General features: G+C 44.2%; 2 protein-coding genes across 2 annotated transcripts; both read left to right on the top strand.

Annotated features, from left to right (window-relative positions):
* The first annotated feature begins 1,264 nt into the window (after positions 1-1,264).
* Positions 1,265-3,419, top strand: LOC132255159 (uncharacterized). Its single transcript, XM_059743005.1, has 4 exons — positions 1,265-1,366; positions 2,180-2,558; positions 2,694-3,038; positions 3,319-3,419. Exons 1-4 carry the CDS (start codon positions 1,265-1,267, stop codon positions 3,417-3,419), a joined length of 927 nt encoding a protein of 308 aa, XP_059598988.1.
* Positions 3,420-11,955: 8,536 nt separating this feature from the next.
* LOC100245369 (probable glutathione S-transferase) lies at positions 11,956-13,043 on the top strand. The gene is made up of 2 exons (XM_002264019.5): positions 11,956-12,310; positions 12,434-13,043. The coding sequence occupies exons 1-2, from the start codon at positions 11,999-12,001 to the stop codon at positions 12,797-12,799; spliced, it is 678 nt and encodes a 225-aa protein (XP_002264055.2). The 5' UTR covers positions 11,956-11,998; the 3' UTR covers positions 12,800-13,043.
* Positions 13,044-13,675: the final 632 nt, after the last annotated feature.

Raw genomic sequence — 13,675 nt, 5'->3', positions numbered from 1 at the left:
CCCTCCCTCCAAGACACGTGGCACGCATCCTACAGTGACACGTGGCACGCATTGTCATTTGGGTCACCCTCATCCGGACCTTCCTATAAAGCACACATGGCGCACCTTTTATATCCGGACTGCCTCAAGGAAGAGCACACGACGCTTACAAAGCATAAGCATCCGGACGGCTTCCATAAATACGTCCGCTCCACAATACATCCGGATAACAACATGGGCTATCCGGATATTATTGTCTGGATCATTGACTAAAGTATAGCGAGTCTTACACGCTATCACGACAACTAGCCATGGCCCACGTCCCATCACTTGCAGAGTGAAAGGATGAGTTGAGGTGACAACAAGTCACTTCCCATGATCATTCAACATGATCACTTCCCACGATCTCTGACAGCAGCGTCACCTACCACGGTTTCTGACAGCCGCCAGTAGGGTGGCGATGACCATGCTGCCTCCAAGTGTCATCATGACAAAACATAAAATATCTCCTCACCATTAATGAGAGGAACAGTACTCTTGGCACTATATATAAACCTTCACACGAAGAGGAAGGTAACCTCCTAATACCTAAAAAAAGGCCAACTGATTTATATCTCCCTCTCTTAACCATGGCTAATAAAATCATCGGAGGGTGCATCCAGACACCCTGTCCGGATGTCTTTTGCAGGTATAACGACTGAATCAAGAACCTTTATGGGTTGAGATCGCGTGTCCATCCATTTGGCAACTACGTGGAACACCAGGAGCGCGAGGTATCAACATTGGCGCCGTCTGTGGGAAATTTTTTACTTTAATTCAGTCACTAAAAAAGATGGCCACACCTTCCCGAAGCCGATCATCTGGTAGAGGAGTGAAGGATAATTTTGAATGGCGTCAAGCCATCGAAAGAAGACAGTTGGCAAGCGAACGACAACTGAAAGCTCTCCTCCAGGAGACAGAAAGATTAAGAGAAGAAAACGCTGTATTACGCATCCAGGCTTCAACATCAGGGCCTCCTCAACGTCAGCATTCAAGAGGCTAAGTAGCAGACTCAAGGCCTCAACAAGAACCAGAATCAATATATCCTGGGACAACAGGAGCTATCCCAGGAGCATACAACGTAAGACCTCATGAGCCACGCACGCCTATGCCTCGAGCTCCCCGTGAGGAAAGCTCAGACTCTACTCACTTTTCAGCGAAAAGACAACGTGATAAAAAATCCCAGTTGTCAAATTCGATGCGCGCAAGACTAGGCCCACAAGAACCTGGAAGATCAAGGCCACCAATGGCCACAACCTGGGCACCACGCCCTAACCCCATGGCCACCCCCATGGTGCAAAACGTTCACCCGCATCATGACCCCGTAGTCACCCCCGTGATGCGGAACGTTCATTCGCACCCAGCGGAACAACCAACTGGGAGAAACCTTCCAAATGAGCCACCCATTATCTCCATCAGCAGAAGGCTGGATGACATGCTCTCCACGCCCTTCTGCTCTCATATCATCCATTACAAGCCCCCAAGGGGATTCCTCGTACCAAAATTTTCCACATACGATGGAACCAACGATCCCTTCGATCACATCATGCATTATCGACAGCTTATGACGCTCGATATTGGCAACGATGCACTGCTATGCAAAGTATTTCCCGCCAGCTTACAAGGACAGGCCCTCTCATGGTTTCATCGCCTACCTCCCAACTCTGTTGACAAATTCAAGGACCTGTCCGAAGCTTTCGTGGGACAATACTTGTGCTCTGCACGACACAAGCAAAATATCAGCACCTTGCAGAACATAAAAATGCAAGACAACGAATCCTTGAGGGAATTCGTGAAGCGGTTTGGCCAAGCCGTACTTCAAGTAGAGGCTTGCAGTATGGATGCTGTCCTATAGATCTTCAAACGAAGCATTTGTCCAGGCACTCCATTTTTCGAATCACTGGCTAAAAAGCCTCCTACAACGATGGATGACTTATTCAGACGAGCCAACAAATATTCAATGCTCGAAGATGACGTACGTGCAGCCACCCAGCAAGTTTTGGTTGCCGGACGGCCATCTAGAAGTAATGCGGAGAGAAATACTAAACCTCCGGATAGGCCAAAGCCGTCTGACCGAAGGCAGGAAGGGCCAAGTCGCCCGGAAATGCCGCCTCTCACACCTCTTTCTATATCATATGAGAAACTTCTCCCAATGATCCAGGGCTTGTCCGACTTCAAGTGGCCTAGACCCATTGGAACGGACCCATCCACAAGGGATCGTAGTAGGAGATGTGTCTTCCACAAGGATCATGGCCATACAACAGAGACATGCCGAGCTTTCCAATATCTGGTCGAGAGGCTCATAAAAGCAGGGCATTTGAAGCAATACCTCCGATCAGATAATGGAGGAAGGGACGCATCCCAACATCACAACCCCGGGGCCCCTAGGGCCCCAGCTGCCCCCAAGGCCGTTATAAACTATATTAACGGAAGTCCATCTGACGAGGAGTACGACTCCAGGCGAAAGAGGCAAAAATTGTTGCGGGCCGCATCAATACGCGAACGCATCAATTCCATCCGGCCTGGGCTAACTGGAGGGGGCTCTCGCCCCATAGATGGGACAATCATTTTCCCACCGGTAGATCCCACCCGGACACTGCAACCACATCGCGACGCCCTCATTTTGTCCCTGGAAATTGGGGACTTCGATGTGCGGCGTATCTTGGTTGACCCAGGCAGTTCGGCCGATCTTGTGCAAGCATCAGTCGTTGGCCACATGGGACACAGTCTCACAGGCCTCGAAAACCCTGGACGAATCCTATCCGGATTCAACGGGTCTTCAACTATATCCTTAGGAGACATTGTACTGCCGGTCCAAGCAGGCCCAGTCACTCTCAACGTACAGTTTTCAGTAGTACAGGAGTTATCACCCTTCAATGTCATTTTGAGGCACACATGGCTCCACTACATGAAAGCTATCCCCTCTACATATCATCAAATGGTGAGTTTTCTCACCAACGATGGCCAAATCGACCTATATGGCAGCCAATTAGCCGTTCGCCAATGCTATCAGATAGCACGTGAAGCAGGGGCCAACCAGGAGGATGCATCTCCCCCTGAACCCAGCATTGCACATGACCAATAGCAATTATTGGGTCCAGCGGACAAAGATCCCCCGGCAGCAGATCCCTTACAAACAATCCAAATTTCGGAGGAAAACACTCACCTCACGAACATCAGTTCCCTCATGACACAAGAAGAAACTCAGAGCATGCAAAATATTCTCAGACGAAACCATGACATCTTCGCATGGACACATTCTGATATGAAGGGGATCCATCCCTCTATTGCATCTCACAGGCTTAACGTCTTTCCAGCTGCCAGACCCGTCCGGCAGAAGATTAGACGTTTCCACCCAGATAGACAAGAAGTTATCCGGAATGAGATTGACAAATTGCTAGAAGCCGGATTCATCAGAGAAGTATCTTATCCGGATTGGTTGGCAAACGTAGTGGTGGTACCCAAAAAAGAAGGAAAATGGCAAGTTTGTGTAGATTACACCAATCTCAACAATGCATGTCCAAAAGACAGTTTTCCCTTGCCACGAATAGATCAAATTGTGGATTCCACTTCCGGGCAAGGGATGCTCTCTTTCTTAGATGCCTTCTCCGGATATCATCAAATCCCCATGTCCCCGGATGACGAAGAAAAGATAGCATTCATAACGCCACACGGCCTCTATTGCTATAAAGTCATGCCATTCGGACTCAAAAATGCTGGCGCCACTTATCAAAAATTGATGACTAAAATCTTCAAACCTCTGATAGGCCACTCGGTAGAGGTATATATTGATGATATCGTGGTTAAAAGCAAAACTCGAGAGCAGCATGTCCTTCACTTACAAGAAGTTTTTCACCTCTTACGAAAGTATGGCATGAAGCTAAATCCTTCTAAATGCGCCTTTGGCGTAAGTGCTAGCAAATTTCTAGGATTTATGGTCAGCCAAAGGGGCATAGAAGTCAGCCCGGATCAAGTCAAGGCAGTCATGGAAACACCCCTTCCCAGGAACAAGAAGGAGTTGCAACGCCTCACAGGCAAGCTCGTTGCATTAGGGCGTTTCATAGCCCGCTTCACTGATGAATTGCGACCCTTCTTCTTAGCAATACGAAAAGCTGGAGCACATGGATGGACGGACAGTTGCCAAAACGCTTTCGAAAAGATCAAGCATTGTCTTACGCAACCACCCATCTTGAGCAGCCCTAGTCCAAAGGAAAAATTGTATATGTATCTGGCGGTATCAGAATGGGCAATCAGCGCCGTTCTATTCCGCTGCCCCTCACCTAAGGAGCAGAAACCTATCTACTACGTCAGCAAGGCATTGGCAGACGTAGAAACCAGATATTCAAAAATGGAGCTAACAACCTTAGCCCTTCGAAGCGCTGCCCAGAAGCTCCGCCCTTATTTCCAAGCTCATCCAGTGATCGTACTAACTGACCAGCCCCTTCGCAACATTCTGCACGAGCTAGATTTAACCGGGAGAATGCTGCAATGGGCCATCGAATTAAGCGAATTTGGAATCGAATTTCAACCCAGATTGTCCATGAAAGGCCAAGTAATGGCTGACTTCGTGCTAGAATATTCCCGAAGACCCAGCCAACACCACGAATCAAGCAAACAAGAATGGTGGACTCTACGAGTTGACGGAGCCTCACGCTCATCAGGCTCTAGAGTTGGGCTCCTACTACAGTCCCCAACTGGGGAACATTTGGAGCAAGCCATCCGGCTGGGATTCTCTGCCTCTAACAATGAAGCAGAATATGAAGCCATCTTGTCCGGATTGGACCTCGCCCTTGCTCTATCCGTCTCTAAACTCCGGATCTACAGCGACTCACAACTCATGATACAGCATGTCCAGGAGGAATATGAGGCTAAGGACGCACGCATGGCGCGATACTTAGCTAAAGTAAGAAACACCTTGCAACAATTCACCGAATGGACAATCGAAAAAATCAAGCGAACTGACAATAGGCACGCTGACGCCTTGGCCAGCATAGCTGCCTCCCTCCCCATCAAAGAAGCCATTCTATTGCCTATACATGTGCAAACCAGCCCTTCTGTCACAGAAACCTCCACTTGCAACACCATTGAGGCAACCCAAGCAAACGACCAAGAATGGACGGACAATATTGCAGAATATCTCCGGACAGGCACTCTACCCGGAGATCCCAAACAGGCACACAAAATCCGGGTGCAAGCTGCCGGTTTCACCTTGATTGGGGGGCACCTGTACAAGCGATCCTTCACAGGACCTTACCTTCGATGCCTAGGGCATCCAGAGGCCCAGTATGTCTTAGCTGAGTTGCATGAGGGAATATGCGGGAATCATTCGGGAGGACGATCTCTGGCACATAGAGCTCATTCGCAAGGATACTATTGGCCAACAATGAAAAAAGACGCGGCAGTATATGTTAAAAAATGTGATAAATGTCAACGGTATGCTCCCATTCCACACATGCCATCAGCAACATTGAAAACAGTCTCAGGCCCATGGCCTTTTGCACAATGGGGCATGGATATAGTGGGACCCCTCCCAGCAGCGCATGCCCAGAAGAAATTCCTCCTTGTTGCCACTGATTACTTTAGTAAATGGGTGGAAGCTGAAGCATATGCTAGCATCAAAGACAAAGATGTCACCAAGTTCGTATGGAAAAACATTGTTTGCCGTTTTGGGATCCCCCAAGCCATCATAGCTGACAATGGTCCACAATTTGACAGCATTGCTTTCAGGAATTTCTGTTCGGAGCTGAACATCCGGAATTCATACTCCACACCGCGATATCCTCAAAGTAATGGGCAAGCAGAAGCCACAAACAAGACCCTAATTACTGCCTTAAAGAAAAGGCTTGAACAAGCCAAAGGGAAATGGGTCGAAAAGCTACCCGGCGTCCTATGGGCCTACCGAACTACACCCGGACGGCCAACAGGAAATACTCCTTTCGCTCTTGCATATGGAATAGATGCAGTCATTCCTACTGAAATAGGTCTTCCTACTATCCGGACTGACGCAGCAAAACAGAATGATGCAAACACGGAAATAGGAAGAAATTTGGATTGGGCAGATGAAGTAAGAGAAAGTGCAGCCATCCGGATGGCAGACTATGAACAAAGAGCATCCGCCCATTACAATCGCAAAGTGAAGCCCAGAAGCTTCAAAAATGGTACGCTAGTCCTTAGAAAAGTTTTTGAAAATACTACTGAAGTGGGTGCAGGGAAATTCCAAGCCAACTGGGAAGGACCCTATATAGTATCTAAGGCAAGTGAAAGTGGAGCCTATCATTTACAAAAGTTGGACGGAACTCCATTACTTAGACCATGGAATGTGTCTAATTTAAAACAGTATTATCAATAAAAAAGAAAAGACAAGTGCAAATAAGAAAAGAAGTATTTTTATTGATATAGCTAAATGTATGTACAAGGAGGTCTCCGGACCACAAAAAAATACAAAAGGAAGATTACAGCAGAAAATTGCAAAAAGAGATAAACTATCGGGGAGTAGGCTTGTCATAGAGCTTCTTTTCTTCACCCGGAGGAATTGAAGGGACGTCCCGCTTGATGCCGTTCTTCTTCATACAGCAGCGGTACCCAAAGATGAACATATCATCCACTTGTTTTTGGTATTCCGCTTCAAGCTCCTCCCTTTCTGCAGCAAACTCCCACTCTAGCTCCTCTTTTTGCGCAGTCAGGCGCAGCTGCAACTCTTCCTTCTGTTTCTTTTCAATGGACGCCTCTGTCCGGAGTTGCCTCACCTCCCCCCTCAGCCGGGCCATCTCGCCTTCTGCCTCATACAGGCGGGCCTCCATCGATTCCTCCCGGCTTTTCGCCTCATCCAAATCTGCCCGGAGGGCCTCATTCTCCCCCCGAGCGGTGGATAAGCTGGCTTCAGCCTCCTCCAGTCTCAGGCGCAACTGGTCTTCAGTATCTTTGCGCCGAGTGGCGAAGGCCTTCATGTAATTAGTGGTCCGCAGCAGGTCAGTGAAAAGATTTTATTGATTGGCCATGCCGCGGAGACCACTCACCAGCTGCAGACAAATACACAAACAAGAAAAGCAAAATTAGAAATCACACCACAAACGCACATCAGGATGACAAAAATCAAGAAGCACAAAAGCAGTTTACTGTTTCCACCATCTCGAACATCTTGGCTGAAGGCGTGACAATGGGCAAGCCGGGTGGAATCTGTTTTAGCTTCTCTTCCAACTCCGCGTAGCTAAAAGGACTAGCGGAGGTGCAAGCAGCATCATTAACAGGATCCCCCCCTGATGAGGAGACAAAACGTGACTCTTGTTCCGGATTCGGGGCCTCAACATTTACGACCGGATGGGTCTCCCCGGGTGCAACCTCAGCCGGGACCATCACCGGGACGGCTGGAGTCTCAGTTACCATCTCCACTTCGCCCCCCTCCGGATGAGCGTCGTGGGTGGATGAGCAACTAACTTCAATCTCTTGCTGACGATCTTGAAGCCGCCCGAGGAGTCCGGACCTCAGATTGCGCGCCGAGCGAGGCCTCTTTGAGGGTGGCCCCGTCACCAGAACAAGAGCCAGCCGGTCCGGATCGTCAGAAGGCTGACCCTGGCTTTCTGCTCCCGCTTCCTCCATCGGGGTCGCACAAACGGCTTCAGCTGCATCGACATCCGGATTAGGGGAGCCCGGATGGTTGATGGATGCAGCTTCATCAGCCAGATTAGCCAAACGGGCAACCGCTGCCAAGGAAGTACTCGAGTGGTTCAGCCCCGCGACGTGTCCGGAACCGCTTGAGATAGAATGAGGAGCAGGGTTCACTGGCTCCTCTATTATTACCTCCGCCGCGTGGATAATTGGCGGAGGAGCAAATTCTTTGGGAGAAGTGGGCTCCTTCACTCCCTTCCCATTCTTCACCAGCTTTTTCTTTTTTCCCTGGAGCTTTATTTGGAGGAGAGTCTGCGCCGCGTTTCTGTCCGGGAGCCTTCCGAAGGGTTCCTTCGTTTTTCTTCTTCTCCCGATTATCCAGGAGCGCTCGGCGTTTTTCAGCATCAGCCTCTTTTAACGCCTGGTAAATCGGGAGATCCTTCACAGTGTAATGCTCCCCAGGCACTACCTCCTTTGGCATCTTCCTGGGGAGAATGTTGATGACATACTCTTGGGGCTCCCGGATGACCGCCATCAGGTTCCGCGCAGTCAGCAGCGTCTTGCACTGCCTCTCCTTGGCGTCTATCTCAAATAACTTGCTGAGACAGGCAAAAGACGCCTTTTCCACCCAATCCACGAGGTGGCCCCTTTTTTCCGGACCTGCATTAACAGCAACAAAGGTTGAGAATACCATCCGGAGAGATCAACAAGAAAACAACAAGGTAAAAATCCGGACAAAAGTCGCAAAGCAAACTTACCCGGAATCGCTAAGGAGTAGTTTGGAGAGAAGGGCCTCGCCGGATGCCTCGACCAAGCCCATGCACCCCGGACCATCACATGTCCCTTCGCCCCTCCCTTCGTCGAGTCTGGCAGTTCCGTCACCAATTGAAGGGAGGGCAGGTGCGCGGACATGCTGAAGATGTCAGTTTTCGCCTTCTTCAGCGAATAGATGAAAAACACCTCCAGTCGCGTGAGGTCGAGGTTGTATAGCATGTTGATGATGCTGCATCCCATCAGCACCCGGATGATATTGGGATGAATGAAGACGGGTGGAATCTTGGTGAAATGGAGGAATTCCATGAACAACGCCGGCAGGAGGAACCGGAGCCCCGCGTTGAATTGTTCCTTGGAGAAGATGACGGTATCTTGTTCAGCTTTCTCAGTAGATACGACATCCTCCCCATTCAAAAATTCCACAATTACGCCATTTGGAATGCAGAATCGATCTCGGAACTCCTTTACGCTCAGTTTGTCTGTAGACTTCTCATGAGCGTCGCCAACTCGGGCAGATGAAGCAGCTTTCTTCTTTGAAGACATTTTTTAGGACAAGATTGCACCGAAACCTACATACAAGAAGCGCAACAGTTAAGCACAGCAATCCAGAAAATCAACAAACACCAACATTCAACACATAGTCGCAAGCGATTTGCCCAAAGCAAGTCAGAAATCAAGCCAATAAACAAACAAGCGCAACAAAGGGAAAACAAAAGCAAAGTGCACGTACCAAATAGAAATTCCGAGAAGAAAGGTTGATGTTGCGATACAAAATCACCGGCAAGAAAAAAAACTCTAGGGTTTTTTTTTACTCAGAAAAGCAAAGGAAAGCACAGAAGGAAGAAGAAGCAAAAACTCTCAGAAAAAACGCAGTAGGAAAAAAGCAACAGAAGGCACAGTCTGCTATTTATAGGGGGACAGCCCCTCGGAAAACCAAACGCCCAAACAACGCCATCATTGAAACGACATGCTGCCTGGGAATACCCAGAGTCGGCGGCTCATCATAAATGCCTTTTTTGGCTTCCGCACCCCCACTCGCCACATGGCCCAACCTGACAAAAGGTCGATTCGGTTTCAAAAAACCAATTATTTTTTAACCCGCCCATTTTTGCTCGGGCAAAATAGGCAAGTTAAAAAGGGGGGCATTGTAGGGACCCCTCCCTCTGAGACACGTGGCACACATCTTACAGTGACACGTGGCACGCATTGTCATTTGGGTCACCCTCATCCGGACCTTCCTATAAAGCACACATGGCGCACCTTTTATATCCGGACTGCCTCAAGGAAGAGCAAACGACGCTTACAAAGCATAAGCATCCGGACGGCTTCCATAAATACGTCCGCTCCACAACACATCCGGATAACAACATGGGCTATCCGGATATTATTGTCCAGATCATTGACTAAAGTATAGAGAGTCTTACACGCTATCACGACAACCAGCCATGGCCCACGTCCCATCACCTGCAGAGTGAAAGGACGAGTTGAGGTGACAACAAGTCACTTCCCATGATCATTCAACATGATCACTTCCCACGATCTCTGACAGCAGCGTCACCTACCACGGTTTCTGACAGCCGCCAGTAGGGTGGCGATGACCATGCTGCCTCCAAGTGTCATCATGACAAAACATAAAATATCTCCTCACCATTAATGAGAGGAACAGTACTCTTGGCACTATATATAAACCTTCACACGAAGAGGAAGGTAACCTCCTGATACCTAAAAAAAGGCCAACTGATTTATATCTCCCTCTCTTAACCATGGCTAACAAAATCATCGGAGGGTGCATCCGGACACCCTGTCCGGATGTCTTTTGTAGGTATAACGACTGAATCAAGAACCTTTATGGGTTGAGATCGCGTGTCCATCCATTTGGCAACTACGTGGAACACCAGGAGCGCGAGGTATCAACAGGTCATGTTGCAATTTTCAACCTCAATCAATCGGTTGAAACACAAGACTGAATCTAACTAGAGTTTAATGGTAGTTAGAAATCAAATTGATTTAATCCGTTTGACTATATCAATTTTTTTGATAACCCTACCTGTACATAGTTATGTCGTCCTGAGCCCAATGGTCAACCAAATTGGGCCAGATTTTTCCATGAGAGAAATCCATGTCATCCCATGGACTCGAGGTCTTCAATCATGTTAGCATTTATGTCTAGTGTTTAATTGAACTTCCCTTGTTTATTAATGATACTGAAAAGATATTATTAACTACCTTAAAAATGTGAAAACTTGTCAATGGTGATTACAATTCATAATTTTTCTATTTGAATCTTCCAAATTAAGTTTATAGCCCCGCCATTGCCTCTATTTTCTATTTACATTTCTTTCATTTCTTACCAATCACAAAGGATGATAAAGAGCAACTTTTGCAAGAGAAAGACTCCTTCATATTAATAGAGTTTGGTACTATTAAGCTTCACATTCCCCTTTTTATCATTTTTTTTTTTTTTGGGTTTTATATCAACATTTATACCATTAGTTAAACTATAATTTTTGTGTCATCCAATGTTAGCATAAATATGATTGAATAATTTTGCATTTCAAAATTTAATTCTCTTTATGATTGTTCCTTTGAAATGAAATTGTTTGATTTGATAAAAATCAAAATATGAGCAATACATATATTGGAAAATCAAAGTAGGAGCACAGATATAGTCAATTAAAATTGACAATTCTTATATATTTTATGTTGATTTTTGAAAAAATTAAGTATTTATATCTTGGTGTCCAAAAATTTAAATAAGAGTGATTGCCAAAGATGAATAAAAAATTTAGAGAATCTTTGAATCATTCAATGTATTTATTTATTTTTATATTAATAAAGATTCTTTTCAAAAGTGTTATTTAATTCTATTGTCCTCTTTCATTTATAAAACTCTACAATCATTTTATATTCTATCTAGAGCTGGTATTAAATGATATTAATAAGCATAAACTTCTCCATCAATATCAATTAATTCATATTTTATGATAAGTTTCTTACCAGCTTTGATGACACCTTTGGAAAATGAAATTTTAAAATATATTTATTGTATATGTCACACCAAAAGGTCAAAAAATTCAGCAACTTGCAAACTTCCAATAATGAAAGGTCAAAAAAATAAAAATAAAAATAATTTGGTATCAAGTTTTCAGATTTTCTTCTTTTCTTTTTTTGATATCTTGGCCTCTTCATGAAAGTAAAGTTTAGAATTTATTGTTTTTTAAACCTCCTAATTGATCCTTATAATTATTTTAATTTAGGTAGCTATTTATTCTCTCTATTTATCCCATCTTTTACATTTGAGTCACTTTTGTAAGATAAAGACTTTTTTCTTTTTATATTCACAACCTTAAAAAATAATTATTATTGAGGTTTTTTTTTATTACTTTTTCATTTTCCCAGCGTCATCACTAATGTTTGGACATTACTTTCATTTTCCAAGCGTCATCGATGATGTTTGGACATTGGAGAGAAAGGGAATTCTTGACCAATATTTCTACTTTGCTTGGATGTATTTTGAAAGAACTTGTATTATGTAAATTTCACAGCCTAAATGCATACATAAAGGCTCAGCTAGTATTTCATTTACAGATATCAAAACATTATGGCGGAAGAAGTGAAACTTTTCAGAACATGGTCAACTCCTTTTGCTCTGAGGATTGTTTGGGCTCTCAAAATCAAAGGCGTTGAGTATGAAACCATATTTGAAGATCTCTACAACAAGAGCCCTTCACTTCTCCAGTATAATCCTGCCCACAAAAAGGTTCCAGTTCTTGTACACAATGGAAAACCGATCTCTGAATCGTATGTCATTCTTGAATACATTGATGAGACATGGAAGGAAACTCCCTTGTTGCCTGAAGACCCTTACGAGAGAGCCATGGCCCGCTTCTGGGCCAAATTTGGTGATGATAAGGTTGTTCCTTGGTTGAAACGGAATTGGAAAAGGCCTTGTATATATATATATATATATATATATATATATATATATATATATATATATATTGATCCATATTCATTTATTTTGTTTTGGATGCAGGTTTTTACATCAATTTTTGGGGGTGTCTTCGTCAAGGAAGGTAAAGAGCAGGAGGAAGCTATGGTTGAAGCCATGGAGAACCTCCAGTTCTTGGAAGAAGAACTCAGGGGAAAGAAGTTCTTTGGTGGAGAAAGGATTGGGTTTGTTGATCTTGCATTGGGTTGGCTTGCTAACTTGATCAGCATATTGGAAGATGTAGCTGGCCTGAAAATTGTGGGTGAAGACAAGTTTCCATTGTTGTCGGCGTGGATGAAAGACTTTGCGGATTCTCCAATAATCAAGGACAACTGGCCACCTCGAGACAAGATGATTGCCAAGTTCCAGGCCCTTCGTGATGCCAAACTTGCAGCAGCAGCATCTAAATGAACCACTTCACATCGCTTTTAGAGTCCCTGAAGTAGTATGAATAAGAATCAAAATGATACATGTCTGATTCACTGTGTGTGCGCTATTTTTATATTTCCAAGTGTCATAAAGAGAGGCCCGATTCTCTTCTTTCTTACTGAAGAACCGGTCAAAGGGTCATCAGCTAATCATCATAAATATTCAGCTGTTTTTAGCATGCAACAAAATGTTTCAATCTTATGTTGAATATATGGGATTAATGAAATCTAAGATGGTGTTTGTTTTTTTACTTAATTCTAAATAGAAAGTTAATGCTTAATAGTGTTAAATATTAGGTTGTTTGTTTTTATAGTATTTTATTTTTATTAAGTATTAAAAAGTAAAAAAAACCAATATGTTATTTTTTCTATTTAGAAAAAACTACATATTTTGGTTTTTTCTATTTAGTAAAAATTTTATAATAAGTTATGAAAAAGTAAAAAAACAAACAACCTAAATTCTAAAAACAAATTGTTTTCAACAAAAAGCCAAAAAAGCAAACACCACCAAATATTATAACCCCATAAACAATTTCATTTTCAAAATTAGACTACATCATGCTTGTTTGGATACACTTCTTTTATTATTTAGAAAAATATATATATAATTGTGACTTCTATATAAAATACAAAATACAAAAACTCTTAGGTAATGTTTGGTTTTCTAGATATAGAATGAGATTGAAGAAAAGATGAGAGGATATATCTTATTCCATGCCTAACCCAACATTAGTTAGGATAAGTGGTGCAATATGTTATACAACATTTTTTTTATATCCCCACTTTATGGAATACAATTATCCTAAGTTGAGATATGGGATGTACACATTTCATGGATCATAAATTTATCGTTTTTTTT

This window comes from Vitis vinifera, chromosome 15, assembly GCF_030704535.1.
Source record: "Vitis vinifera cultivar Pinot Noir 40024 chromosome 15, ASM3070453v1".
Lineage (NCBI taxonomy): Eukaryota > Viridiplantae > Streptophyta > Magnoliopsida > Vitales > Vitaceae > Vitis > Vitis vinifera.
The sequence above is the reverse complement of the archived record's forward strand: the minus strand, read 5'-3'. Positions and strand labels throughout refer to the sequence as shown.